This window comes from Salvelinus alpinus, chromosome 19, assembly GCF_045679555.1.
Source record: "Salvelinus alpinus chromosome 19, SLU_Salpinus.1, whole genome shotgun sequence".
In the NCBI taxonomy this organism is placed as follows: Eukaryota; Metazoa; Chordata; class Actinopteri; order Salmoniformes; family Salmonidae; genus Salvelinus; species Salvelinus alpinus.
Window position 1 is genome coordinate 48660764 of NC_092104.1, and position 27114 is coordinate 48687877.

Sequence of the window (27114 nt, forward strand, 5' to 3'; positions counted from 1 at the left end):
TTCCCAAGTGGACTAAGCCCGATATGACAGCTTGGTAGACAATGGATAGGGGTGGGGACAGATAAAGAGCGGGAAAGACAAAGAACTCCACTATCGTACACACATCTGATAACACTTTGCACATGAACAGCCGCTCATTCGAAAATAAATTGTAATTTACATATTTACTAGTGTAGGCCTTTGTTGTCTCTCTCTGTGATTGCCGGTCCGTCTGCTGGAGAATCAGTCGACAGAAAGCCTCTGGTTTGTCCACCAGAGATCAAAGTCTTTCGTAGTTGTAGCTGGATACTTTAGGCGTACCAATGATCGTTCGAAAAGTGAAATGTTCTCCAGAATGGATCTTTCAGAGTACCATTTGATCGTTCGATCGGTCGCATTTACCAGACTAAAGTACTTAAACAGCTGCAGACTGAATGATCCTCTGGTCTATAAAGTGGTCGATTTCTTCTTAATTTGTAATGTATTCAGCTGACGCTGCACGTAACTGGTCTTTATTTAAATTACCAACCATTTCAACATACAGCTACTGCTCCATGCTCTCTGGTCTAATGTACATTTTGTAGCGTTTTTTTAATACTGGAGTAGAAAAGGGGGGGATTTCATCATTCCCACCCAATTTCTGTTTTCACTTGGGGCAGGGGCACTGACTGATGATAAGTTACTATGAAAAACAATTCTCATTTAGAAGACTAAAGTCACATTGTTATCTTTCCAAAATGATTCTTATACTTAATCATTTATTTTATAAGACATTCAGATGCAAACCCCATAATAGAGAAGTGTACACAAGCAAAGATACACTAATGTGGTTATACTGTCTTTCATGATGTCACAAAATTAAACAAATTTGACATGGTCGTTCGTTGATTTCCCACCGATCACCTACCATCTTCTCTAAAGTTGGAATATTGTTTCATTCTCCAATTTTGGGATGTAGGAATCTTGGTGGGAACCGTGTCTTTGTTCTCCATAGGTTCTCTCCCTCAATATTCCATGGCAGTGAAGAGAGAGTTTTTTGCAAGGAACTTACGACTTGTCGTTAGGTCATAAAACTGTGGAGAGCGATGGGGGGGCACCTATGATCCTCCTCCCAAGGGCACGTTGTGACAGTACCATGCCAAACTGTTTATGTGCAAAGGAAGTCCCCATCATTGTAGATTTGTGATACAGTAAGCATGACAGCACTATTTGACTATGGTTGGGATAAAGTTACTAGATCACTGTATACCATCCGTCAAAACATGCTACTACTGACAGTAGTGGTTGTAAAAATCAATAGAGTTACATATCACAATATTATTATGGATGATATTATATCCACACTTTGACTCCAAGTATCGATTTATAGTCGGATATACCTGTGCCCAAAAATGTACAGGGCATTCGGAAAGTATTCAGACCCCTTGACTTTTTCCACATTTTGTTACGTTACAGCCTTATTCTAAAATGGAGTACATTTTTCCCCTCATCATTCAATTCACAATACCCCATAATGACAAAAAATGTAAATAATAAAAATAAAAATAAAAACAGAAATACATAAGTATTCAGACCCTTACTAATGAGACTCAAAATTGAGCTCAGGTTAGGGTTAGGGTTATTGATTGGACATTATTTAGAAAGGCACACACCTGTCTAGGTCCCACCGTTGACAGTGTATGTCAGAGCAAAAACCCAGCCATGAGGTCGAAGGAATTGTCCGTAGATCTCCGAGACAGGATTGTGTTGAGGCACAGATCTGGGGAAGAGTACCAAAACATTTCTGCAGCATTGAAGGTCCCCAAGAACACAGTGGCCTCCATCATTCTTAAATGGAAGAAGTTTGGAACCACAAAGACTCTTCCTAGAGCTGGCCGCCCGGCCAAACTGAGCAATCGGGGGAGAAGGGCCTTGGTCAGGGAGGTGACCAAGAACCTGAAGGTCACTCTGGCAAAGCTCCGGAGTTACTCTGTTGAGATTGGAGAACCTTCCAGAAGGAAAACCATCTCTGCAGCACTCCACCAATCAGGCTTTTATGGTAGAGTGGCCAGACGGACGCCACTCCTCAGTAAAAGGCACATGACAGCCCACTTGGAGTTTGCCAAAAGGCACCTTAAGGACTCGCCGACCATGAGAAACAAGATTATATGGTCTGATGAAACCAAGATTGAACTCTTTGGTGTGAATGCCAAGCGTCACGTCTGGAGGAAACCTGGCACCATCCCTACGGTGAAGCATGGTGGAGGCAGCATCATGCTGTGGGGATGTATTTCAGCGTCAGGGACTGGAAGACTAGTCAGGATCGAGGGAAAGATGAACGGATCAATGAGCCTAAGCACACAGCCAAGTAAACTCAGGAGTTGCTTCGGGACAAGACTCTGAATGCTGTTGAAGTGGCCCAGCCAGAGTCCAGACTTCAACCCGAACGAACATCTCTGGAGAGACCTAAAAATAGCTGTGCAGCGTCGCTCCCCATCCAACCTGACAGAGTTTGAGAGGATATGCAGAGAAGAATGGGAGAAACTCCCCAAATACAGGTGTGCCAAGCTTGTAGCGTCATACCCAAGAAGACTCAAGGCTGTAATCGCTGCCAAAGGAGCTTCAAAAAAGTACTGAGTAAAGGGTCTGAGTACTTATGTAAATGTAATATTTCCGTTTTTTTATTAACACATTTGCAAACATTTCTAAAAACCTGTTTTTGTTTTGTCATTATGGGGGTTTGTGTGTAGATTGATGAGGAGGAAAAAACGATTTAATCAATTTTAGAATAAGGCTGTAACGTAACAAAATGTGAAAAAAGCCAAGGGGTCTGAATAATCATGATGTCACGCCCTGACCTTAGAGAGCCTTTTTATTCTCTATTTTGGTTAGGTCAGGGTGTGACTAGGGTGGGTACTCTAGTTTTTGTATTTCTATGTTGGCCTGGTATGGTTCCCAATCAGAGGCGGCTGTCTATCGTTGTCTCTGATTGGGGATCATATTTAGGCAGCCTTTTCCCCACTGTGGTTGTGGGATCTTGTTTAAGTATTGTTTCTTGTGAGCACTGCATAGCTTCACGTTCGTTTGGCTCTTTATTGTTTTCTGTGCGTTTCACTCTAATAAAGATGATGAAACCATTCCACGCTGCACCTTGGTCCAATTCATACAACAACGATCGTGACACATGATAATATCGTATTGTGAGGTCTCTGGAAATTCCCAGCCCTATTGTACAATATGCAAAGCCGTCCAACTGTCTATCACAGTCCAGTACAGGGTAGTGACGTTGTATGTTAATATTCAGTTGTGTACTAACAGAACCTTCAGATGCAGACCCACGACCTCTTGTAATACTAACTTTGGCAATACTACCTTATGTTCCATTGTTCCTCTGCCACCCGTAGCATGCTATCCAGTTCAGCTATACATTTTCCCTCACTGCCACACTGACTGGCTGTATACCCCAAGACAAATGGTCTCTCTCTCCTCATTCCCCATTTATTGTACTTTCTCATCAATTCGCTGCTCTCTCTCTCTCCCTCTAGCTCGATCTTAATCTCATTCTCGGATATCCTCGACTCTCCTTTTGTTCTTCTTATACTCTCGTATACTCTTTCTTTTCCCCACTTGTTAATGAACAGTGGCTAGACTCGAGCGTGTGAGATGTCGTCATCTGCTGGGTGAGAGCGTTCTAACACCAGTGCCTAGAGATGAGAGCAGATACCCTCCATAAGGTTATAGGAACAGCGTGGTAAAGGTTGTTACGGTAATCCTCTCCTTTATTTGGATCAGGAGGCTCATTATGCCCATCACTAGCTATCATAGCCCTCTTTGCTTCTCCGTCTGTGGCTGAACATGTAGGAGGATGGCCCCAGACTGCAGTCCTGTGTCATTAGTCTGCAGGATGACAGAAAAGACCGGGAAGAGCTCATTAGATGGAACACCTCTCCACACATCTCCTATGGCTCGGTCTTCTGTCACATTCTGTCACACGCTGGGCCCAGGGGTCCTTCCGGCCTCAATGGCTCTTCTCGGAAATGAACCGTAATGTGATTCTTTGTGTGCTGTTTTTGGAAAGTTTTTGTTGTACTTTGACTCACTTGCACAGCGCCGGGTTCTATAGGGTAAAAGTTATTGTGACGTGGCCTATTGATGGTCACAGCAAAGCATTTGTGAGTGTGTGCCGAGGCCCTTAATGGGAAAGCACAGCGTGTGTCTGTGCGAGAGAGAGTTCGAGAGGAAAAGTGTGTCAGACAGACAGACCGAGAGACAAACAGAGAGAGTTAGAAAAGGAGAGACAAAGAGAACGAGACAGAAGGAGAAAGAGTGTTAGACATGGAAGCAGCAGGTGTGTTAATGAGTAATAAAGCAGCATGGTGTAGACTGGCAGAATGGCTGTGGTTATTTCTGGAAGTGCTCAGACTTCAGAGGTTGGGAGAGGGAGCTGATGGTGACTCACCTCTCCCCAGTGAATAGGCACCTCTAATGAAAGGAACTCCACCATCTTCAATACCTCATTAATGACTGTGGGAGGAGAGCCTGCTAACAGAAACACTGATAGGTTTGTGATGAGCGTTGAGGTTAAAGGTTCACAGAATGGACTGTTGTCTGAATGGTCTGAGGTAACCCATGCTCTGTCCGTCACGGTGCTGTAGAGCAACCCATTGTACCTGTAGATAAAGTTGATGCGTCATAAATGGTCATTTAGAGATGCATTAACCTAGGATACGTTACATCTCCTGAATATCTGTCGTACATCCAAGAGAAGAGTGACAGAGATAGCATCTGAGCTGACTTAGCAGAGTGGAGGGAGCAGGGGACCTGTGTAGCTGTAGTGTGGGGTTCTGTTGGGTGGACTAATGTATAGGCTTCAGTACCACTGTACTGCCTTAGAGTGGGTAGGAGGTGGATTAACACTCCCCGCTGCTCAGAACTCATTCTCCGACACAAGCCAGGCTCAATCTCTCCTCCACTTCCACCGCCCACATATGTTCTCTGTAATTGCACAAGCACGATTTCAGTGGAGCTGCCGCTCTGACATAGTTCAACTTGTTTCTACTGCTCCTCTGCCCAATAATCTCTCAGTCTGTGTCTGTGAGTTAGGTGGAAAGGTATTAAATCAAGAGGTATAACTGAAGACCAAAAGGTAGATTAGTGTGGGTGGCTGGTGTTTGATTAGATGAGTGTTTGTGTGTGTCAGTCATGTCTGCCATCCCGTTCTCACTTGCCTGACACCACTGACTCTATGGCTCCAATACAACACGTATGTTGTACTGATAACATCTGTTTGCTTTGTTGTGTGTGTGTGTGCTCATGCGTGTGTGCGCGCATGAGTGTGTGTGTGTGTTTGTGCTTGCGCACGTGTGTGTGTGCCTGCGCACGTGTGTGTGTGCCTGCGTGTGTTTCTGCACACTCTCCTTTTAGAAACCCAGAAACATCATCCATATGATGGATGAGTCTGTAGTCTGAGCAGGGCCGACTTGTGAACAAGTTTGATGGCTTAAAATAAAGCCATACGGTGCCTTGCAAAAGTATTCATCCCCCTTGGCGTTTTTTGTATTTTGTTTCATTACAACAGGTCATTTAATGTGATTTTTATTTGGATTTTATGTAATAGACAAACACAAAATAGTCCAAATTGGTGAAGTGAAATGAAAAAAATTACTTGTTTCATAAAATTATACAAAATAAAAAACGGAAAATGGTGTGTGTATATGTATTCCCCCTTTGCTATGAAGCCCATAATAAGATCTGGTGCAACCAATTACCTTCAGAAGTCACATAATTAGTTAAATAAAGTCCACCTGTGTGCTATCTACGTGTCACATGATCTGTCACATGATCTCAGTATATATACACCTGTTCTGAAAGGCACCAGAGTCTGCAACACCACTAAGCAAGGGGCACCACCAAGCAAGCGGCACCTTGAAGACCAAGGTGCTCTCCAAACAGGTCAGGGACAAAGTTGTGGAGAAGTACAGATCAGGGTCGGGTTATAAAAAAATATCAGAAACTTTGAACATCCAACAGAGCACCATTAAATCCATTATTAGAAAATGGAAAGAATATGGCACCACAACAAACCTGCCAAGAGAGGGCCGGACCACTCACGGACCAGGCAAGGAGGGCATTGATCAGAGATAACCCTGAAGGAGCTGCAAAGTTCCACAGAGGAGATTGGTGTAACTGTCCATAGGAACACTTTAAGCCGTACACTTCACAGAGCTGGGCTTTACGGAAGAGTGTCCAGAAAAAAGTAATTGCTTCAAGAAAAAAATGAGCAAACACGTTTGGTGTTCGCCAAAAGGTATTTGGGAGAATCCACAAACATATGTATGAAGGTACTCTGGTCATATGCGACTAAAATTGAGCTTTTCAGCCATCATCACAGTGAAGCATGGTGGTGGCAGCATCATGCTGTGGGGATGTTTTTCATAGGCAGGGACTGGGAAACTGGTCAGAATTGAAGGAATGATGGATGGCGCTAAATACAGGGAAATTCTTGAGGGAAACCTGTTTCAGTCTTCCAGAGATTTGAGACTGGGACAGAGGTTCACCTTCCAGCAGCACAATGACCCTAAGCATACTGCTAAAGCAACACTCGAGTGGTTTAAGGGGAAACCTTTAAATGTCTTGGAATGGTCTAGTCAAAGCCCAGACCTCATTCCAATTGAGAATCAGTGGTATGACTGAAAGATTGCTGTACACCAGCGGAACAAATCCAACTTGAAGGAGCTGGAGCAGTTTTGCCTTGAAGAATGGGCAGAAATACCAGTGGCTAGATGTGCCAAGCTTATAGAGACATACCCCAAGATAATTGCAGCTGTAATTGCTGCAAAAGGTGGCTCTACAAAGTATTGCCTTTGGGGGGGTGAATAGTTATGCACGCTCAAGTTGTCTAATTTCTTGTTTGTTTCACAATAACAAATATTTAGCATCTTCAAAGTGGTAGGCATGTTGTGTAAATCAAATGATACAAACCCCCAAAAAATCTATTTTAATACCAGGTTGTAAGGCAACAAAATAGGAGAAATGCCAAGGGGGGTGAATACTTTCACGTTGGCATGAAGGATCGGGAGACAGGCGCAGGAATGCATAATATGTTTTTTTATTTCACCCAAATTACAGCGTGCCATGTGAAGGCACGGGGATGAAGACCCAACACGTATACAAAAAACAGGGTTGAGACCCAAACAAAAGAGCGAGGAGTACCTCGAATAAATAACACAAGCGCACAATGATACCTCATGTGACGAGACCCAAAATCATCTGCGCAATACACGTGGAACGAAAGCCAAAACAACACAGCACAGGTACTCACACGACCAACGGACATTGGAACAAAAATCAACAGCCCAATGGAAACCAAAAGGGCACATTTCAACAATTACAATCAGGGAAATGGGGACCAGGTTTGCGCAATGACACAGTTCCGGAGGGATCCGTGACACATAGACAGAAATAAATCATGATCTCTTTGCATTAGCTTGTGAAATATACGAACGCAGCAGAGTGTTGAAGCTGTCCCTGACAACAACAACCTATCCTTATAGTTTGGAGAACTAGCTGTTTCTCTATGAGTCTACAGTATGTTTTTGAAAAGCACATTTTTGCTTTGTGATTATGGGGTATTGTGTGTAGATTGATGGGGGGGGGACTATTTAATCCATTTTAGAATAACCTAACAAAATGTGGAAAAAGTCAAAGGGTCTGAATACTTTCCGAATGTACTGGAAATATTCATACCCCTGAGTCAGATGTTAGAATCACCTTTGGCGCTGTGAGTCTTTCTGAGTAAGTCTCTAAGAGCTTTGCACACCTGGATTGTACAATGTTTGCCCATTTATTCTTTTTTAAATTCTTCAAGCTCTGGAAAGTTGGTTGTTGATCATTGCTAGACAGCCATTTTCAATTTTCAAGACGGTTTATGTCAAAACTGTAACTAGGCCACTCAGGAACATTCAATGTCGTCTTGGTAATCAACTCCAGTGCGTATTTGGCTTTGTGTTTTAGGTTGTTGTCCTGCTGAAATGTGAATTTGTCTCCCAGTGTCTGTTGGAAAGCAAACTGAACCAGATTTTCCTCTAGGATGTAGCCTGTGCTTATCTCTATTGCATTTTTTTTATCCTAAAAAACTAGTCCTTGCCGATGACAAGCATACCCATAACATGATGCAGCCACCACCATGCTTGAAATTATGAGGAGTGGTACTCAGTGATGTGTTTTGTTGGATTTGTCCCAAACATAACGCTTTGTTTTCAGGACATAAAGTAAATTACTTTGCCACATTTTTTTCAGTATTACTTTAGTGCCTTATTGCAAACCGGATGCATGTTTTGGAGTATTTGTATTCTGTACAGGCTTTGTTCTTTTCATTCTGTTAGTATAGGTTCGTATTATGGAGTAACTACAATGTTGTTGGTCCTCAGTTTTCTCCTATCACAGCCGTTCAACTCTGTAACTGTTTTATAGTCACCATTGGCCTGATCGGTTTCCTTCCTCTTCAGGCATCTGTATCTTTGTAGTGACTGGGTGTATTGATACACCAAGTGTGATAAATCACTTCACCATGCTCAAAGGGATATTCAATGTCTGCTTTTTTATTTTTACCCATCTACCAATAGGTGCTCTTCTTTGCGAGGCATTGGAAAATCTCCCTGGTCTTTGTGGTTGAATGTGTGTTTGAACATCACTGCTAGACTGAGGGACCGTACAGATAATTGTATGTGTGTGGTACAGAGATTAAGTAGTCATTAAACAATCATGTTAAACACTATTATTGCACACAGATTGAGTCCATGCAATTTATTATGTGACTTGTTCAGCACATTTTGAATCCTCAAATTATTTAGGCTTGCCATAGCAAAGGGGTTGAATACTTATTGACTCATGACATGTCCGCTTTTCATTTTTATTAATTTGTAAACATTTCTAAAAACATAATTCCACTTTGACATTTTGTTATTGTGTGTAGGCTAGTGATACAGTTTAATACATTTTAATGTGGAAAAAGTCACAGGGTGAGAAGACTTTCTGAAGGCACTTTAAATGCATCCGATTGTAGATGTTGTTAAAGCTAGAGAGAGTCTCGGCTCCCTGGAGCCTAAATTTCTATTACATCCATCCTATCACATCCACATTTGATTTTATCTTTTGTTTATGACAGTGTCTCCTTAATTAAAAATGATGTTTGTCTAAAGGAAATACAAAGAAGGTGTCACGCCCTGACCTTAGAGATCCTTTTTATGTCTCTATTTGGTTTGGTCAGGGTGTGATTTGGGGTGGGTATTCTATGTTCTTTTGTTCTATTATTTGTATTTCTATGTTGTTTTGGCCGGGCAGGGTTCTAAATCAGGGACAGCTGTCTATCGTTGTCTCTGATTGAGAACCATACTTAGGTAGCCCTTTTTCCCACCTGTCTTTGTGGGAGGTTAACTTTGTTTGTGGCACATAGCCCTTTAGCTTCACGGTTGTTTTGGATTGTTTATTGTTTTGGTCGGCGTCCTAAATAAAAAGGAATATGTACGCTCACCACGCTGCCCTTTGGTCTACTTCTGTTGACGGCCGTGACAGAAGGGCCGAACCATTAGGGACACATGTTATGTTGACACATAAGATATAAGGATTGGCGAGAGAAGGAGGAGTGTCCTAAAGTGAGACGTATATAACTGTGATGGTGAGAAATGTTTTGCTGTCTGAATACAGCTGTACAGAACCTTTGGGAAGAATTCAACTTGGTTAAGCTTCTCTAGTGTCCGTGAGTCATTTACTCTGAAAAATAAGAACCTAACACCATCAACTTCAAACCAGGCTCCTCTGACAAACATTTTTGTGTATCTGTGCTATTTGTGAGACCTGTCTCACCTCAGTAGCTATCAGGTCAACAAAGCGGCCATGTCTTGCAATGTACACGTCTTTGTACTATATGAACGGCAACCATTAACAACATGTGCAACAGACTCCGTTACGTTTAACTCAGTGTGTAAAACAGGGAACGGATCACGGTTTGCAACTCACTAATTGTCGCGTCAGCACCATCGAGCATCAGCACCATCGAGCATGTTCAACAGGTGAGTCAGTCTGGTAGCAGTGTGAATCCACTCGACATTCGGGACACCCAACCCCCCCCCTCACTTTGGCTTAGGAAGATAACGTAACATGTGGTGTGTGTGTGTGTTTAAGCATAGCCTAGCATTTCGGTCGCTGGTTTGAATCCCCAAGGTGTAAAGATCAGCTGTTCTGCCCTTAAACAAGGCAGTTTATCCCCAACAAACTGCTCCCTGAGTGCTGATAATGTCGATTTAAGGCAGCTCACCTCTCTGATTCAGAGGGGTTGGGTTAAATGCGGAAGATACATTTTGGTTGAATGCAATCAGTCGTGCAACTGACTAGGTATCCCCCTTTCTCACCACTTGAAGAGTTTTGTGATGCATTTCTGTCAGAAAGTTCTGTGGCAAAGTTCTGTTGCACGTTGGCAAACAGATGTTGAACCTTTGCTAAGGCCACCTCTCTCACAGCCTCTAGCTTCATGACCGCAGGCAGGTTGAAAACCCAATTGAAAACTCCTCAACTGGTCCCCCCCCCCCCGCCCACCAGAAACATTCAACTTATCTGAGTGTCATCAACATACCCCTGTACTGGATTCGGTGACCGCACATGGGCTGGGGCACACTGGCATAGCCATTTTAGCCACTGGATGATTGCTAGGAGGAAGTTAGCAGCACTCCACGCCTGTTTTATGCCAACCCTGAGTGGGATTGGTTCAGTCAGCTTCTTCCCGCAGATAACTTGGAGAAAAGAGCCTTTGTACACATCGGATTTAATGTCCACCTGAGGCTGAGGCGGTTGTACATCCTCAAGTGCATTGAACATTACACTATGTGATAAAGTACCAATGGCATCTCTAAAGTCCAAAAACACAGACACACACACGCACACTGATGCAAATGAATTTCCATGGCACCTGGCTGCATTGAAACAATAAGCCATTGTGTTTATGCAAATCAGCTGCCACGTGCATCATACACCTCAACCCTCAAAAACATTTTCACTGCAGCAATTACACTGTCCTGTCCAACAACAACATTACAACACAGCACCTCCCCATTCTAACAAGCTCTGCAACTCAGTCCAGCTCAGTCTTAGCCAGAGAATAGGGAAGCACAGTGGCTCATTAGGGCTAGGAGTTTTCCATGGGACAGATTACATGGTCAGGAACAACTCCTGGGCCAGGCCCGACTCCCAGTAAACACAGAGGGGAGAAGTGGTGACTGGTTTAGTTTGTTAGGATGTTGCTCGTGCAGTAGCTGCTCTTCCGGGGGTCCAAGTGGTGAGGACCGCAGAGAGCTGAGCAGACTACAGCGGCTGTGTGACGAGCTGAGAGGTTTGTCACGAGTGGTCTGATAACGAGGAAAGAAAGCTGCAACGCAATGAAGGAGGTGGTAGCACAGAGTGGAAATTACCTGCCACTACCATGAGGAATGACAGTCTCATAAACTCAGTCCCCTCGAGGCCACAGTACCTCATAATACCTTTGTAAAGACAGTGCTGGTATGAAGAATAACCCCCTGAGTAGGATTTGATATCCTTAGTTAATATCCGGTGAGATAATCAACTTCAAGAGCCACTTGAGGTATTTCGGTGCACAGTGTGAGGCTGTGGGCTGAACTGAATGGAAATTATGCGACAAGGTCTCGATAAGAAGCAGTGATACGAGTGTGAATTCACTTGTGATTGAGCTGTTGAGGGTACTTTTTGTACGTATGGGACCACCCCATATGTAAATTAAAATGCACGCCTGACTGTAAGTCGCTTTTGGATTAAAACGTCTTCTAAGTGAGTGTACAAAACACTTGGAAGACCTACTCTTTCCAGGTGAAAGCTGTGATCCCTTATTGATGTCACTTGTTAAATCCACTTCAGTCAGTGTAGGTGAAGGGTAGGAGACGGGTTAAAGACGGATTTTTAATCCTTGAGACAAATGAGACACGGACTGTGTATCAAATCACATGTTATTTTGTCACATGCGCCGAATACAACAAGTGTGAAATGCTTACTTACAATCCCTTAACCAACAATGCAGTTTTAAGAGAAATAAGAGTTTAAAAAAAAGATTTACTCAGTAAAAAAATCAAAAAGCAACAATAACATAACAATATCAAGGCTATACACAGGGGTTACCGGTACTGAGTCAATGTGCGGGGGTACAGGTTAGTCGAGGTAATCGAGGTAATATGTACATGTACAGTAGGTAGGGGTAAAGTAACTATACATAGATAATAAACAGCAAGTAGCATCAGCGTAAAAAAGGCGGGTGTCAATGCAAAGCCATTTGATTAGCTGTTCAGCAGTTTTATGGCTTGGGGGTAGAAGACTTTTTGACCAAGATTTGGAGCTCCTGTACCGCTTGCTGTGTAGTAGCAGAGAGAACTGTGTATGACTAGGGTGGCTGGAGTCTTTGACAATTTTTAGGGCCTTCCTCTGACACCGCCTGTTATAAAGGTCCTGGATGGCAGGAAGCTTGGCCCCAGTGATGTACTGGGTCGTACGCACTACCCTCTGTAGCGCCTTGCGGTTGGAAGCCGAGTATGTGTGTCATTCAGAGGGTGAATGGGCAGGACAAAAAGTATAAGTGCCTTTTAACGAGGTATGGTAGGTAGGCCAGGTGCACCGGTTTGTGTCAAGAACTGCGACGCTGCTGGGTTTTCCACGCTCAGTAGTTTCCCGTGTGTATCAAGAATGTTCCACAATCCAAGGACATCCAGCCAACTTGACACAACTGTGGGAAGCATTGGAGTCAACATGGGCCATCATCCCTGTGGAATGCTTTCGACACCTTGTAGAGTTCATGCCCCAACGAATGAATGCTGTTCTGAGTGAAAAAGGGGGGGGTGCAACTCAATATTAGGAAGTTGTTCCTAATGTTTGGTATACTCAGTGCATTCGGAAGTATTCAGATCCCTTTACTTTTTCCACATTATGTTACGTTAAAGTCTTGTTCTAAAATGTATTATTTTATTTTTTTACCTCATCAATCAACACACAATACCCAATAATGAAAAAGCAAAACCAGATTTTTTTTTAAAGAATCTATTAAAAATAAAATGAGATATGACATTTACATAAGTATTCAGATCTTTTACTAAGTGCTTTGTTAAAGCACCTTTGGCAGCGATTACAGCCTTTAGTCTTCTTGGGTATGACACTACAAGCTTGGCACACCTGTATTTGCGTTGTTTCTCCCATTCTTCTCTGCAGATCGTCTCAAGCTCTGTCAGGTTGGATGGGGAGCGTCGCTGAACAGCTATTTGCAGGTCTCTCCAGAGATGTTCGTTTGGGTTCAAGTCCGGGCTCAGGTTTGGCCACTCAAGGACATTTAGAGACGTCCTGAAGCCACTCCTGTGTTGTCTTGGCTGTGTGCCAACACCACTAAGCAAGGGGCACCACCAAGCAAGCGGCACTATGAAGACCAAGGAGCTTTCCCAATAGGTCAGGGACAAAGTTGTGGAGAAGTACAGATCAGGGTTGGGTTATAAAAAAATATCAGAAATTTTGAACATCCCACGGATCACCATTAAATCCATTATTAAAAAATGGAAAGAAAGTGGCACGACAACAAACCTGCCAAGAGAGGGCCGCCCACCAAAACTCACGGACCAGGCATGGAGGGCGTTAATCGGAGAGGCAACAAAGAGACCAAAGACAACCCTGAAGGAGCTGCAAAGCTCCACAGTGGAGAATGGAGTATCTGTCCATAGGACCACTTTAAGCCGTACACTCCACAGAACTGGGCTTTACGGAAGAGTGTCCAAAAAAAAATATGCAATCATGTTTGGTGTTCGCCAAAAGGCATGTGGGAGACTCCCCAAACATATGGAAGAAGGTACAGATGAGACTAAAATTGAGCTTTTTGGCCATCAAGGAAAACACTTTGTCTGGCGCAAACTCAACACCTCTCATCACCTGAGAACACCATCCCTACAGTGAAGCATGGTGGTGGCAGCATCATGCTGTGGGGATGTTTTTCATCAGCAGGGAGTGGTAGACAAGTCAGAATTGAAGGAATGTTGGATGGCGTTAAATATAGGGAAATTCTTAAGGGAAACCTGTTTCAGTCTTCCAGAGATTTGAGACTGGGATGGAGGTTCACCTTCCAGCAGGACAATGACCCTAAGCATACTGCTAAAGCAACACTCGCGTGGTTTAAGGGGAAACATTTAAATGTATTGGAATGGCCTAGTCAAAGCCCAGACTTCAATCCAATTGCTGTACACAAGCGGAACCCATCCAACTTGAAGGAGCTGGAGCAGTTTTGCCTTGAAAATGGGCAAAAATCCCAGTGACTAGATGTGCCAAGCTTATAGAGACATACCCCAAGAGACTTGCAGATGACTTTGGGGGGGTGAATAATTATGCAGGCTCAAGTTTTCCGTTTTTTTTGTCTTGTTTCTTGTTTGTTTCACAATGAAAAAATATTGTATAAATGCTAAAAGCATGCAGTGGAAACACTAGTGTTTGTGTAGCCTAAGCGCCTTACGTGCGAACATGACCCTAGTCAGAGAACTCTCTCTCTCTCTTTCTCTCTCTCTCTTGTCGCAGCTTGGATGATGCTAGCGCCAGGGGAGGCTATTCTTAGCATCTCAAACCCAGAGAGCTGGGGATACGTGACAGGGAAACCCACGCAGGGCAGCCGTCTCGAATGGAGTAGAGTGAGAGTGAGGGGGAGACTAGCTCCTAGCAGACCTCCCAGCACAGTGTAGCCTTCTAATGAGCTTGCTGCACCAGGGTGAGCCCCGGGGGGAAATGGGTCTGTTTTAGGACATCCAGGGTCACAGTCAGGGCCTGGCTATGGGGACACAGACAGCCAGGGCCGGTTTCAGGGACACAGATTAAGCCTAAATCTGGACTAAAAATCATGGTCAATGGAGAATCTGTGGCCACTCACTGAATGTTCATACTCTGGGAAACCGTCCCTCAGTGTTTCCCTTAGATGTAATCTTAGGCGTAGCGCAAAGTCCCCCAAAACAGCATCCAGGACTGGAGACACTAAGGTCTAGATTTTACCCGGTGATGTCAGAGAATATAGCATAATCCATTTAACACAGCACACACATGACATATCCAATGAGCGGTGTCCTCCATTTCTTTGATTTTCATTGGTGAGGTCACTATGTGTGTCACAGTGGATGAGTGTGTCTGGTTAACTTCTAGTTGTTGTGTGTTTCTTTGCAGGGCATCAACATTGTGGAGCCAAGTAATGCTGAGACTGCCCTTGTTACCAACCCAGGGATGTACCAGCTGGACATCATACTGAAGAAAGGACACAACCTCGCCATCAGGGACAGAGGAGGTACGAACTACTGCTGGGGTCTCTCCCTCTCTCTTTCTCTCTCTCTCTCTCTCTCTCTCTCTCTCTCACTCTCTCTCTCTGTCTCTCTCTCTGTCTCTCTCTCTCACGCTCTCTCTCTCGCTCTCGCTCTCTCTCTCTCTCCCTCCCTTTTCGAGTTCCATATCTTTCTCTCACTCTTTTTATCTATGGATCCTCTTTCTTTTTCTGGGTTTTAATTCAATTCAATTTCAATTCAATTGACTTTATTGACATGGCAAGTTATTATTACTTACATTGTCAAAGTATACATATCGAAAAATTTAAATAAAATATATATGTATATATATACACAAAATATATATATATTTATATATAAATAAATGGTGGGATTAACAGCAATAATAATAGTAGTAGTGGACATGGGATTACCATTAATAACAGCTACAACAACAATATTAATCAGAACAACAATACATTAAAGCAACAGTAGTAGACCAGTGTCAACATGACTGAGAAGACACATGACCTGGTACGAAAGACAGAACAAAACTAAGCTAAATGGGAAATATTATCAACATTACTTTGCATTTTTCACTGGCTGTCCCTCAGGCTGTGGCAGGAGGACACATATTTGGCTGCCAAAACTGCACATTTTGGCTTTTCACCCAATAAATATTTGAATTTTTCTTCATCTTTTATAGTTTCAAATTCTTTGTATTGAATTATAATTTTGGGAAAGAAATATGCTCTTAGGTCTGAGTATTTGTCACAGTGTAGTAGGAAATGCACTTCTGTCTCTACCTCTCCCCTGGAGCAGAGTGAGCACAGCCTGTCCTCCCTGGGCAGCCAGGTTTGTCTGTGACGACCGGTCTCTATAGCCAGACTGTGCTCACTGAGTCTGTACCTAGTCAATGTTTTCCTCAGTTTTCTATCAGTCACAGTGGTCAGATAGTCTGCCACCATGTACTGTCTGTTTAGAGCCAAATAGCATTGAAGTTTACTTTGATTTTTTGTGGTGTCTTTCCAATAGGTTATATATTTTTCTTTTTGTTTTGTGATGATTTGGTTGGGCCAGATTTTCTGAGGGCTGTCCCGAGGCTCTATGGGGTTGGTTTGGGTTGGTGAACTGAGCCTCAGAACCAGCTGGCTGAGGGGACTCTTCTCTGGTTTCATCTCTTGACATTGTAGAGCTGTGTGATGGAATGTTTTAGGGTCACTTGTTTTTAGATGGATGTAAAATTTTATGGCTCTTTTTTCTATTCGAATGAGGAGGGGATATTGGCCCAATTCTGCCCTACATGCGTTATTTGGAGTTTTTCTTTGTACTTGCAATACAGTCTTGCAAAACTCTGCATGCAATACTTCAATTGGATGTTTGTCCCATTTAGTAAATTCATTATTAGACAGCGGACCCCATACTTCACTGCCATATAGAGCAATTGGTTCTATAACTGATTGAAAAATTTTGAGCCAGATTCTAATTGGAATTTCAATTTTGATGTTCCTTTTAATGGCATAGAATGCTCTTCTTGCTTTGTCTCTCAGCTCATTCACAGCCATGTGAAAGCTACCTGTGTTGCTGATATTTAGTCCTAGATATGTGTAGTTTTTGGTGTGTTCTAATAGAACTGTGTCCAAATAGAATTTATATTTGTCATCCTTATTTCCGGACCTTTTTTGGAATATCATTATATTTGTTTTTTTTAGGTTAACGGTCAGAGCCCAAGTCTGACAGAACCTGTGAAGATGATCTAGGTGTTGCTGTAACCCCTCTTTAGTGGGAGACAGCAGCACCAGGTCATCTGCGTACAGCAGACACTTGATTTCAGTGTTGTGTAGGGTGATACCAGGTGCTGCCGATTCTTCTAATGTTTTTGCCAATTCATTAATGTAGATGTTAAATAATGTTGGACTTATTGGGCAGCCCTGTTTCACTCCCCGCCCCTGAGAGAAGAAGTCTGTTTGCTTGTTGCCAATTTTAACCGCACATTTGTTTTTAGTGTACATTGATTTAATAAAATCATATGTTTTCCCTCCAATACCACTTTCTATTAGTTTATAAAAAAGACCTTCGTGCCAAATTGAATCAAATGCTTTCTTGAAATCTACAAAACACGAGTAGATTTTGCCTTTGTTTTGGTTAACTTGTTTATCAATTAGAGTGTGGAGGGTGTAAATGTGGTCTGTTGTACGATAATTTTTTAGAAATCCAATCTGGCTTCTGCTCAGGACGTTGTGTTCGTCAAGGAAATGATGTAGTCTGCTATTTATAATACTGCAGAGAATTTTCCCCAAGTTGCTGTTAACGCATATTCCTCTGTAATTATTTGGGTCAAATTTGTCTCCATTTTTATAGATTGGTGTGATCAATCCCTGGTTCCAAATATCGGGGAAAATACCTGCAGTGAGGATAATGTTGAAGAGTTTGAGTATAGCCAATTTGAATTTGTGGTCTGTATATTTGATCATTTCATTTAAAATCCCATCAGCACCACAGGCCTTTTTGGGTTGGAGATTGCATATTTTTTTCCAATAATTCTTCTTCTGTAATTTGGGTATCCACAGGATTCTGATAGTCTTTTATCTTTCTCTCTCTCTCTCTCTCTCTCTCTCTCTCTCTCTCTCTCTCTCTCTCTCTCTCTCTCTCTCTCTCTCTCTCTCTCTCTCTCTCTCTCTCTCTCTCTCTCTCTCTCTCTCTCTCTCTCTCTCTCTGTGTGAAGCACTAATTCACATCAAACAAAGAAGGTGGTGGCTTTCGTCTAGTCCTCTTTCCCTGTCCTCCGTTTCTCTCTGTGAACGAATAGGTTTCTCTCTTACACTTCTCTCTCTTTCTCTCACGTTCTCATTTCGCTCTCCTCGCTATGTCTCTTATCTCCCCCCTCTGTGAACGATTGATCTCACTTCAAACACTCCCCCCCCCTCTCTCTTTCTCTCTTTGAGAGCTCTCTTCAGTTTTCAAGGAATGAGAAGAGAGGTAAGGGAGAATAGAAGGTAGTGAGAACAAATGTCATGCGTTGACCCAATCTCAAACTCGCAATTGATGTTTTACTTTATTGAATGGTTATGACTAATTGTTTCTCTATTTTGTAACAGACAACCTTGTCACGAATGTACAATTCCAATAAATGAAATCACATTTTGTGTAGACTCAAAGTAAGAGTTCAGCTACAGTTAACTGAATGTTTTTCTCAGGGAAGGTGAGACGGATCCTTGAGTGACACCCCAGCCTCCGCTCTCTCCCCAGCCTGCCTGTGTCTCTGTGTTGGAGGAGACAGCTCTGAGATTGTCTCTTTGCTAGCCAGCCTTGTTTCAGCCTTGTTTCTGTGCTGCTGGTGAACACAATTGGTCTCATTAGTAAGTGCTATGACAAGGGCTATGGCAGGCCTGCTTAGTCTTTCTCTCACTCTCGCTCTCTCTCACTCTCTCTCACCCCCCCACCCTTTTCCCTCAGAACAGCCTCAATTCTTTGGGGAATGGACTCTACAAGGTGTTGAAAGCGTTCCACAGGGATGCTGGCCCATGTTGACGCCAATGTTTCCCACAGTTGTGTCAAGTTGGCTGGATGTCCTTTGGGTGGTGGACCATTCTTTATTACACACGGGGAAATCATGAGCGTGAAAAACCCAGCAGCGTTGCAGTTCTTGAGAGTCAAACCACATTCCATGTCTCAATTGTCTCAAGGCTTAAAAAGTCTTATTTAATCTGTCTCCTCCCCTTCATCTACACTGATTGAAGTGGATTTAACAAGTGACATCAATAAGGGATCATAGCTTTCAGCTGGATTCACCTAGTCAGTTGTGTCATGGAAAGAGTGGGTGTTCCTCATGTTTTGAACACTCACTGTAATTGCAGCCAGAGTTTAATGGGATGACTGTTAATGCAATGCGCATGATGGGTGCCAGCGGAATGCAATCGAATGCACAGAGATGTGTATGTCTGTGTGGCAAACAGATACAGTACTTAGTTGTTGTATTTCTTACAGATTCTCCAAGTCTTTTTCAGGTTTTATAGGATGGGGTGATCCTCTCCCCTAAAGCCATAAAGGGATACTGTAGTAAAAAGAACCATTTCTTTTTTATGATCGTGCTCATACTGAATCGATAGAGGCGAAACCCCAGGTGCTCTCTTACAACGTATCAACGACAGTCTTTCAAAGAGAAGTAGCACATTGCCTGTCCTCGGAGGTGCTCTTCCTTGGGTGTCTGGCAGGCTTCAGCCCAAGCCCGGATCTATCTCAGTCCAGCCATGAATCATCAGCGTGTGTACGTGTATGCGTGCATATCTGGGAATGTGTGTGTGTCGTGTGTTTGTGTCGTGCCAGCGAGCGAGCATTGGTCTCAGAAAACAATGGGGGACCCCCTCACAAGAGGAGAGGGATATACAGTAGGAGGCCATAATTCTCCCTGACCCTCCCCACATAGACTTCAGGCCTTTGTCGTCTGTTAGACTTGTCATGGAGGAGAAAAATGTATACTCCCCCAAAGTGGCTCTCTCTCTCATCAAGAGATGACGAGGAATCCTGTGCCGCTGCATGGCACTGCCCAGCTTACAGCGGACTGAGACGTCAGGCTGTACCTCTCACTCATTTTCAATAGCAACAGCCTGGCCTGCTTGGAAATAGTAGTAGAGCATCCTCCTAGCTTATGTTGCTCTCTTTCCTTACTGTGTAAAGTCATCCAGCCATTTGTATGGGTTTATGGGCTTTGTGTGCGTGTCTGTGCAACTGGGCCTGCATGTGTCCTAGTGTACATACGCGTGTCTGTCTGTCTGTCTGTGTATGTTCATAGATCTCCACTCCTTGACTATTGACCAGCAACCTCTCTTTGTCACATAACTCATCAATAATACGTCATTCTCCTAGGCCTAATGCACTCACCCCTGTCCAAATTGTCACTGATTGTGAGCCTTTAATGACAACCTCTGGTGAGGCACTACATGGCTGTGACCGGGTAAGGCCCCACTGCTTGCTCTCTCCCAGAGGATTGCGTTGGTTGTCACTTGGTGATGGTGGGGGGGAGGGGGGGTACAGTCCCCAATGTCACACACCTGTCGAGGAAAAAGACAGCCAGCTTGGTGGGGGGTCACGGGGAGTGTCAGTGGCCTAGTCACGGTCTGCTAACCAGCTTCACCTCAGATGAAAGACAACGCTACAGTGTCAGGAGTCTGTACCTGCAGTGGTACAGTAAACTAGATCCCCATCTGTCTGCTTGAGTGTGTTCTATAGAGATGCTAGATGAAGTTAGGAAAGGGGGAAAGGTCCACCTTGTTTTTTGACTGGGACACAACTGATGCGTAGACCGGACAAGTAATGGGAGTGGGGCGTCAGAATTCTTGCTGTCGAAACTTTTTGATTCAACCATTTGAGTGAGTGTGTTTTTCCTGTTCCTATTTGACTAGTTCTGTTGTGAAGGCTTGGTTTCTGGATGCAGTCAGGGTGTGTGTGGATTTGTGTCAGAGGCTTGGGCTCCGGTGGCATGTGATTGGAGAGGCTGTATTCCCTGGATGTACTTTTCGAGGTTTATATGCAGGGTCAGGCTTACATTCTGGTTATGTTATGTTGTGTGTGTGTGTGTGTGTGTGTGTGTGTGTGTGTGTGTGTGTGTGTGTGTGTGTGTGTGTGTGTGTGTGTGTGTGTGTGTGTGTGTGTGTGTGTGTGTGTGTGTGTGTGTGTGTGTGTGTGTGTGTGTGTGTGTGTGTGTGTGTGTGTGTGGACGTGTTTAACTATTCTTGTGGGGACCAGAAGTCCCTACAAGAATAGTAAACAAAGTAAAAATTGACCAACTGGGGACATTTTGTTAGTCCCCACAAGGTCAAATGCTATTTCTAGGGGGTTTAGGGTTAAGGTTAGAATTAGTGTTAGGGTTAGAATTAAGTTAAATATTAAGGTTAGGAGCTAGGGTTAGTTGTAGGGTTAGGGTTAGGAGCTAGGGTTAGGTTTAGGGTTAGGATAAAGTTTAGGTTTTTGGGTTAGGGTTAGGGTTAGGGTTAAGGTTAGGGTTAGGGTTAGGGTAAGAGTACGGGTTAGGATTAGGGTTAGGTTTAGGGTTAGGGGTTAGGGAAAATAGGATTTTGAATGGGACTGAATTGTATGTCCCCACAAGGTTAGCTGTACAAGACTGTGTGTGTGTGTGTGTGTGTGTGTGTGTGTGTGTGTGTGTGTGTGTGTGTGTGTGTGTGTGTGTGTGTGTGTGTGTGTGTGTGTGTGTGTGTGTGTGTGTGTGTGTGTGTGTGTGTGTGTGTGTGTGTGTGTGTGTGTGTGTGTGTATACAGTACGCGCCTGCGTGTGTATGTGGGTGCCTCCGTGTTGTGCACGTGTGTTTGAGACAGTTGAGAGAGAAGATGCTCTAAGTGCTTTGATAAAAATACAGAACCCTCCACACAGCCTTTTTATTTGCATTTGAATGTAGATTTGGTTTTGGTCAAGGATTATGTTTTTGGGTGATTTTGATGTTTCTGTCTGGCTGGAAGATCCCAATGCAGCCAGGTTTCAGCCTCCTGGCAGGTTTTTGGCTAAAATGTCCTAGTACTTGGTTAAGTGAATGATGCCGTTGACCTTAACAAGGGCCCCAGGACCAGTGGAAGCAAAATAGCCCCGTAACCTCAAAGATCGATCCATATTTTACAGTAGGTATGGGGTTACTTTTCTGCATGTGCATTGTTATTTCGAAGGCCAAACCCAGCACTGGTGTGCGTGGCCAAAGACCTCTATTTTCGTGTCATATGAGCATATCAACGGTTTCAATCCAAGTGCGATGCTATGGCCAGACAGTGAAGTCCAGGAAACATGCATCATGAGAGAGTTGTTGAACTTTGTCTCCTTCCCATCATGCTTCATTGAATCTTCCACTGTTGTTTGTTCTTCTGCCGTGCCGTTACCCTCAATTGAGGCATTACCCTTTTCAAATGTCAATGTGCCATTGCTCTGTTGCATATTTCTTCAAATGTCCTTCAATTTCTCTTTATTTTTCACCTTGATAGATGATTTGGTTACTGTATTTGTTCAATGTCATTGCATCATGTCATGTTTCTAACCCAGGCAGAATTATTTTATGTTTTATTTATTATAATTCTTTAACTTGGCAAGTCAGTTAAGAACAAATTCTTATTTACAATGACGGCCTAGGAACAGTGGGTTAGGGGGCAGAACGACAGATTTTTACCTTGTCAGCGCAGGGATTCGATCCGCCAACCTTTCGGTTACTGGCCCAACGCTCCAACCACTAGGCCGCCGCCCCGAAAAATATGCAGGAGCTAGCACGCAAGTAAATGATACTTCTCTGCAATTGTGTGGATGTTTTTTAATTTTTTATCGATGGGAACTGTTAACCACACAGGTCTCTATTATTTGCGCTCTCCCGCTACCCTGCCAATACCCTCATCCCTCTATCCCTCCATTGCCCAATCTCTCCATCCCTGAGGCTGATAATTAAGGAGGTGATTTGTGAGGTGGAGAACAGGTGAGAAAAAGACAGTGGGGTCAGTATCTCTACTTGTGAGGGTGTGTCTGACACGTCAGACCATCCATGGAAATGTCCGTCCATAGTCATCAGTAAAAAGTCACAGGTTTGGTGTGAGTCTGTTGAGCGAAGAGATATGTCATTCTGTGCTGTTGAGCATGTCCGAATGAGCCTAGAGTACTGTATAATGTGGTGTGAAGTGACATTACCACTCCTCACGCTGACCCCATGCCAGGGCTCTGTTCCATCACGGCTTTCAAGAGCAGGTGACAAAACATCTGCTCGAGGATTTTACTATTCTCATCACACCACTAAGTCACACCAAATCACTGAAATTCGTCATATTATCTTGACAAATTGACGAACATGTTATTACACAGTGTATTGTATTTTTTTTTTACTGTGCAGGGGCCTGAGTCATTACCCATATTACGAGAGAGGAGGACTCAGAGGGTGGTAATGAGAAGTATTTAGTCTACTCTGTCATTATCATAGTGCTGATTGAATAGTGATTACTGCTCAGACAGTGTTCTGGATGTGACTCAGCCCTTCTCACTGTGTTAGAAAGCCGATTGACCAGGATAGAACGTGTTAGATGGAGCTGGTTGAACTTGTCCTCTTAGATACACGTTTGAGCTAAGTGTACGACGAAGGGGGAGACAGAGCTTAAGGATGGGTTCTACTACTGTATATTACTTGGAGGTGAGAAATGGTGTACAGGTGGCGCATGAAGTGACAACATGACTCTTGTGTCAGGATGTTGCAGAATTGAAAGCACAGCCAAGAGTGCCCGTGCGCTTGAGGGCCGTAAGAGCACTACAGGGTAATCCACACAGACAACGTCAAACCACTCTTCACTACTACACCAGTGTAAATGGTCCCCTCACTTCAGATGTCCATCTCTTTAATAGCATCTCAATGCTGTGGTTAACCAGCTTATCAGATCTTATGAAATATGTTACTAAGGCAATTGTAACAATAGCACTACCGATGCTATGAATCCAATAGTTACCATTTTGTGGGTATGCTGTAAGAGAAAACGGAGGAAAATCTTTGGCTAGCATTAGGTACTTTCACTGAGGGATATGTCTGTGTGGGTTGGAGCACAGATGTACGTATGGATCTGGGTTGGCATAATGATAATGAAGTGTATATTTATTTATAGACTGGGTAGTTTGAGCCCTGAATGCTGAAATGCTGACAGCCGTGGTATATCAGACCGTACACCACGGGTATAACAAAACATGTATTTTTACTGCTCTAATTACGTTGGTAACCAGTTTATAATAGCAATATGACACCTCGGGGGTTTGTGGTATATGGCCAATATACTATGGCTAAGGGCTGTATCCAGGCACTCTGCGTTGCGTCGTGCTTAAAGAACAGCCCTTAGCCAGGGTATATTGGCCATATACCACACACCCTCATGCCTTATTGCTTTATATATATATATATACATATATACACATATATATATATATATATATATATATATATATATATATATATATATATATATATATATATATATATATATACATACATATACACATATATACACACATATATACATATACACATATATATATATACATATACATATATATTCCCCTATGGAGCGCCCAATCCATACATTCCTCTATATGGCACAGTGAAGAGAGATTGCAGGCAGGAAAATGGGAGACACCGCACAGCCTCGACTCGGACATCAATCTAGCTCGTGAGCGTAGGGCTGCCGCTGCCATTTGTTCTGGAATGATGGGTTTTAAGACTCTGCCATTGACCAGATCTCCACCTCTTCCTTATAGCTAATGAAATGCCTCAGTGAGCTGCTGGCCCCTGCTTTCACTAAAGTCCTCATAAATGACACAGCCCTGACAGGTAATCTGACAGCCAGACCATGGCACGACTGCCTGGGCCGCAAAGCAGGAGAGGAGTATTGGAAATGGTTGGGTACCATTTTTTTTGTGATTTACGTGACGTTTCTTTGTGAGGTTTTGTGATTTATCACACTGAACTCTCCTATTGACCTCTCTCAGACCAGAAAATGTCACAAAAGTAAAAATGATCGATAAATAAACCTGCTAAGCTAGATCTCAATCGCGCGGTGTATTGGGCGGACGGACTTGGTGGCCGGGCCTGCGTGCTCTCGTGGGTGGGTGAGTGCATGTCAGTGTCTTAACGGGCTTTTGAGTAGCCTGCCTCTTCCCAACCCGTCCTCCCTGTATGCCCATCTTTATTATTTTGGGATCTGATGACATCGTCAGTCTCTATGTGGAATTGTAATTATCTGGTGATGACTTCTCATTAAATTATTCACGGTCTTGTCGGCTCGTTGGCTTGTCTTGATTAACAGTGCCGTTCATTACAAATAACGAATACCGTTCACCATTTTAATATCCAGATAATACCAAACGTGTCATAATGTAATTCTAATAAAAACCCCCGTTGAAGTCATTCATTACAAGTTCCCTCTTGAACTTAGAGCCTCATCCCGAGCCTCATCCCCTCAGGTCATCTGGGCACGAAGCTCATGCCAGGTCTACTGTATGTCACTGAGCCAGAGCAATGGCGTCATCCCTCCTCCTGACAGACTAGCTCAAAACCTGCTCCTTGTCATGACTGGATCCCTGTTCCTTCTCCTGGTGCTAGCCTTGGTGTCCATGGAGGGAGGGAGAAATAGTGTGTGTGTTTGTGTGTGTGTGTGTCCTTTGTCCAGTCTCTTGTGGTCAAGCCTGAGTTCAAAGCAGAACATGACGGAGGTCACAGAATCAGCTCATAAGGCCTTGTACTGAGTTAATAGCACAGGAGTGGTGCGACCATGCCGATCACAGATATATAAGTATGGTTTCCCTATGATGCTCAGAGGTCGTTGTTTTAATGTATTATTTGCTAAATGGCGTATATACTGTATATATATAGTGGTCCTGGTTGTCTTTTGGGTTCAGCATACAATTCACATGATATGAACAGCAGAAAACCATGCTGTCATATGTGTTTCACCTGAAAATAGGTTGATGGTATATCCCAATGATCCAGGTATGACGTACACACCTTCAGTCTTCTGGGCTGGCAGACACTACTGTTGAGTCAGGATAGTGGTGGCGGAATGGGCCCACTCCCTCCAACTGACCTGACTCTGTTTGGAGGGACCTCAGCCAGTGATGTCAAACATGTGTTGTTATCAGTTACCGCTGCACTCATCTTATGTGGGTGATGCACATTTTCTCTCAGGTGTAGGACCGTAGGAGGTCCGAGGTGATGACCTCATGCTATGATACTTCATGAGGTCAACTTACTGTAAGTAAAAAGCGGATTGATGCAATTTTAATGTCTGGCAAGGGAGCCTGTCTACCTGGCATGTTTTACTCCCTCTTATTCCCTCTGAAGTTGATGAGAGCGGAGACGAGTGTGTATTGGATTGCCTTTTCAGCTGCCTGTCAAGTTAGCTAAGGGAGCTGGAATCCTATACAGTTTAATTGGCCACATAAATAAGCCTCAGCTTCAGAAACACATGGAGCTTGGAGCTCTGCTCGTCTCGGAGTCAACTTGATCCATCTCCTCAGTACACTCGTGATTTTTACTTGGTTTGAGAGGTTTGGACTGCGATAGCTGTAGCCCCTGCGCGTGTGTGCGTCCGTGCATCCATGCGTCCCTGCGTGTAAAAGACATTCTATGTGGGCACTATGAGTGATGATGACTTACTGAGCAGAGCTGACTGAGGATGTTGGGCCTCTGCCAGCTTTTTCATTCCCATGCTCCATAGTGCCTGTTCCCCTGACCACCAGTCCATCTGTGTGTGAGATATAACACACACACCACCCACCTATGACCAGTCACTTCCCGCACCATTCCAGGCAGGCACCTTCATTTCATGCTCTTCAGCCTGTTGGATGGACAGCGTTAACGTACATATTTATGGCGTCATAAAGCCGGCCGTGGTGGTGTGTTGAGAGCAGCTGCTTCTCTGGTGGATGTCTCGGGGGGATATTATCGACCCAGCAGGGGGAAAGGGAAGGAATGGAGCATGTCCAGAGAATAGATACATTGTGTGGCAATCCGATAGCGGATTTCTCGGCTTATTGCCTGATCCATATGAGACCCTGGGCATCTGATGTAGAACTCTGAATTAGGGATGACCTGTTCTGGCTTCACGAATACTTTGTTTTATTTCTAGCCATTATGTGCTTGCCCTGGTAACTGTAAGGGAAGAATAGAATAACTCAGGTTTTTAAGTGCATGCCGTCAATTGTTATTTCTTTGTAACGGCACACCAAAAAATGAGGGGGAAAATAGTCTGTTTTCAGTACTTACTAAGTCATTACACGGAATATTCCACTGGTAATTGAAGTGTGTGTGGTTGAAGTTTCC

General features: G+C 43.6%; 1 protein-coding gene across 12 annotated transcripts in view; it reads left to right on the plus strand.

Moving 5' to 3' along the window:
* The window catches only part of mctp1a (multiple C2 domains, transmembrane 1a), a 206702-nt gene that overhangs the window by 74987 nt on the left and 104601 nt on the right, over positions 1–27114 (plus strand). For all 12 annotated transcript variants that reach the window (XR_011669133.1, XM_071353886.1, XM_071353893.1 and 9 more), the window contains exon 2: positions 15190–15307. Coding sequence is in view for 11 of the 12 variants with exons in the window: in XM_071353886.1 (XP_071209987.1) it covers positions 15190–15307 (118 nt within the window). In the remaining variant the exon portion in view is untranslated. The remainder of the gene's footprint in view (positions 1–15189; positions 15308–27114) is intronic.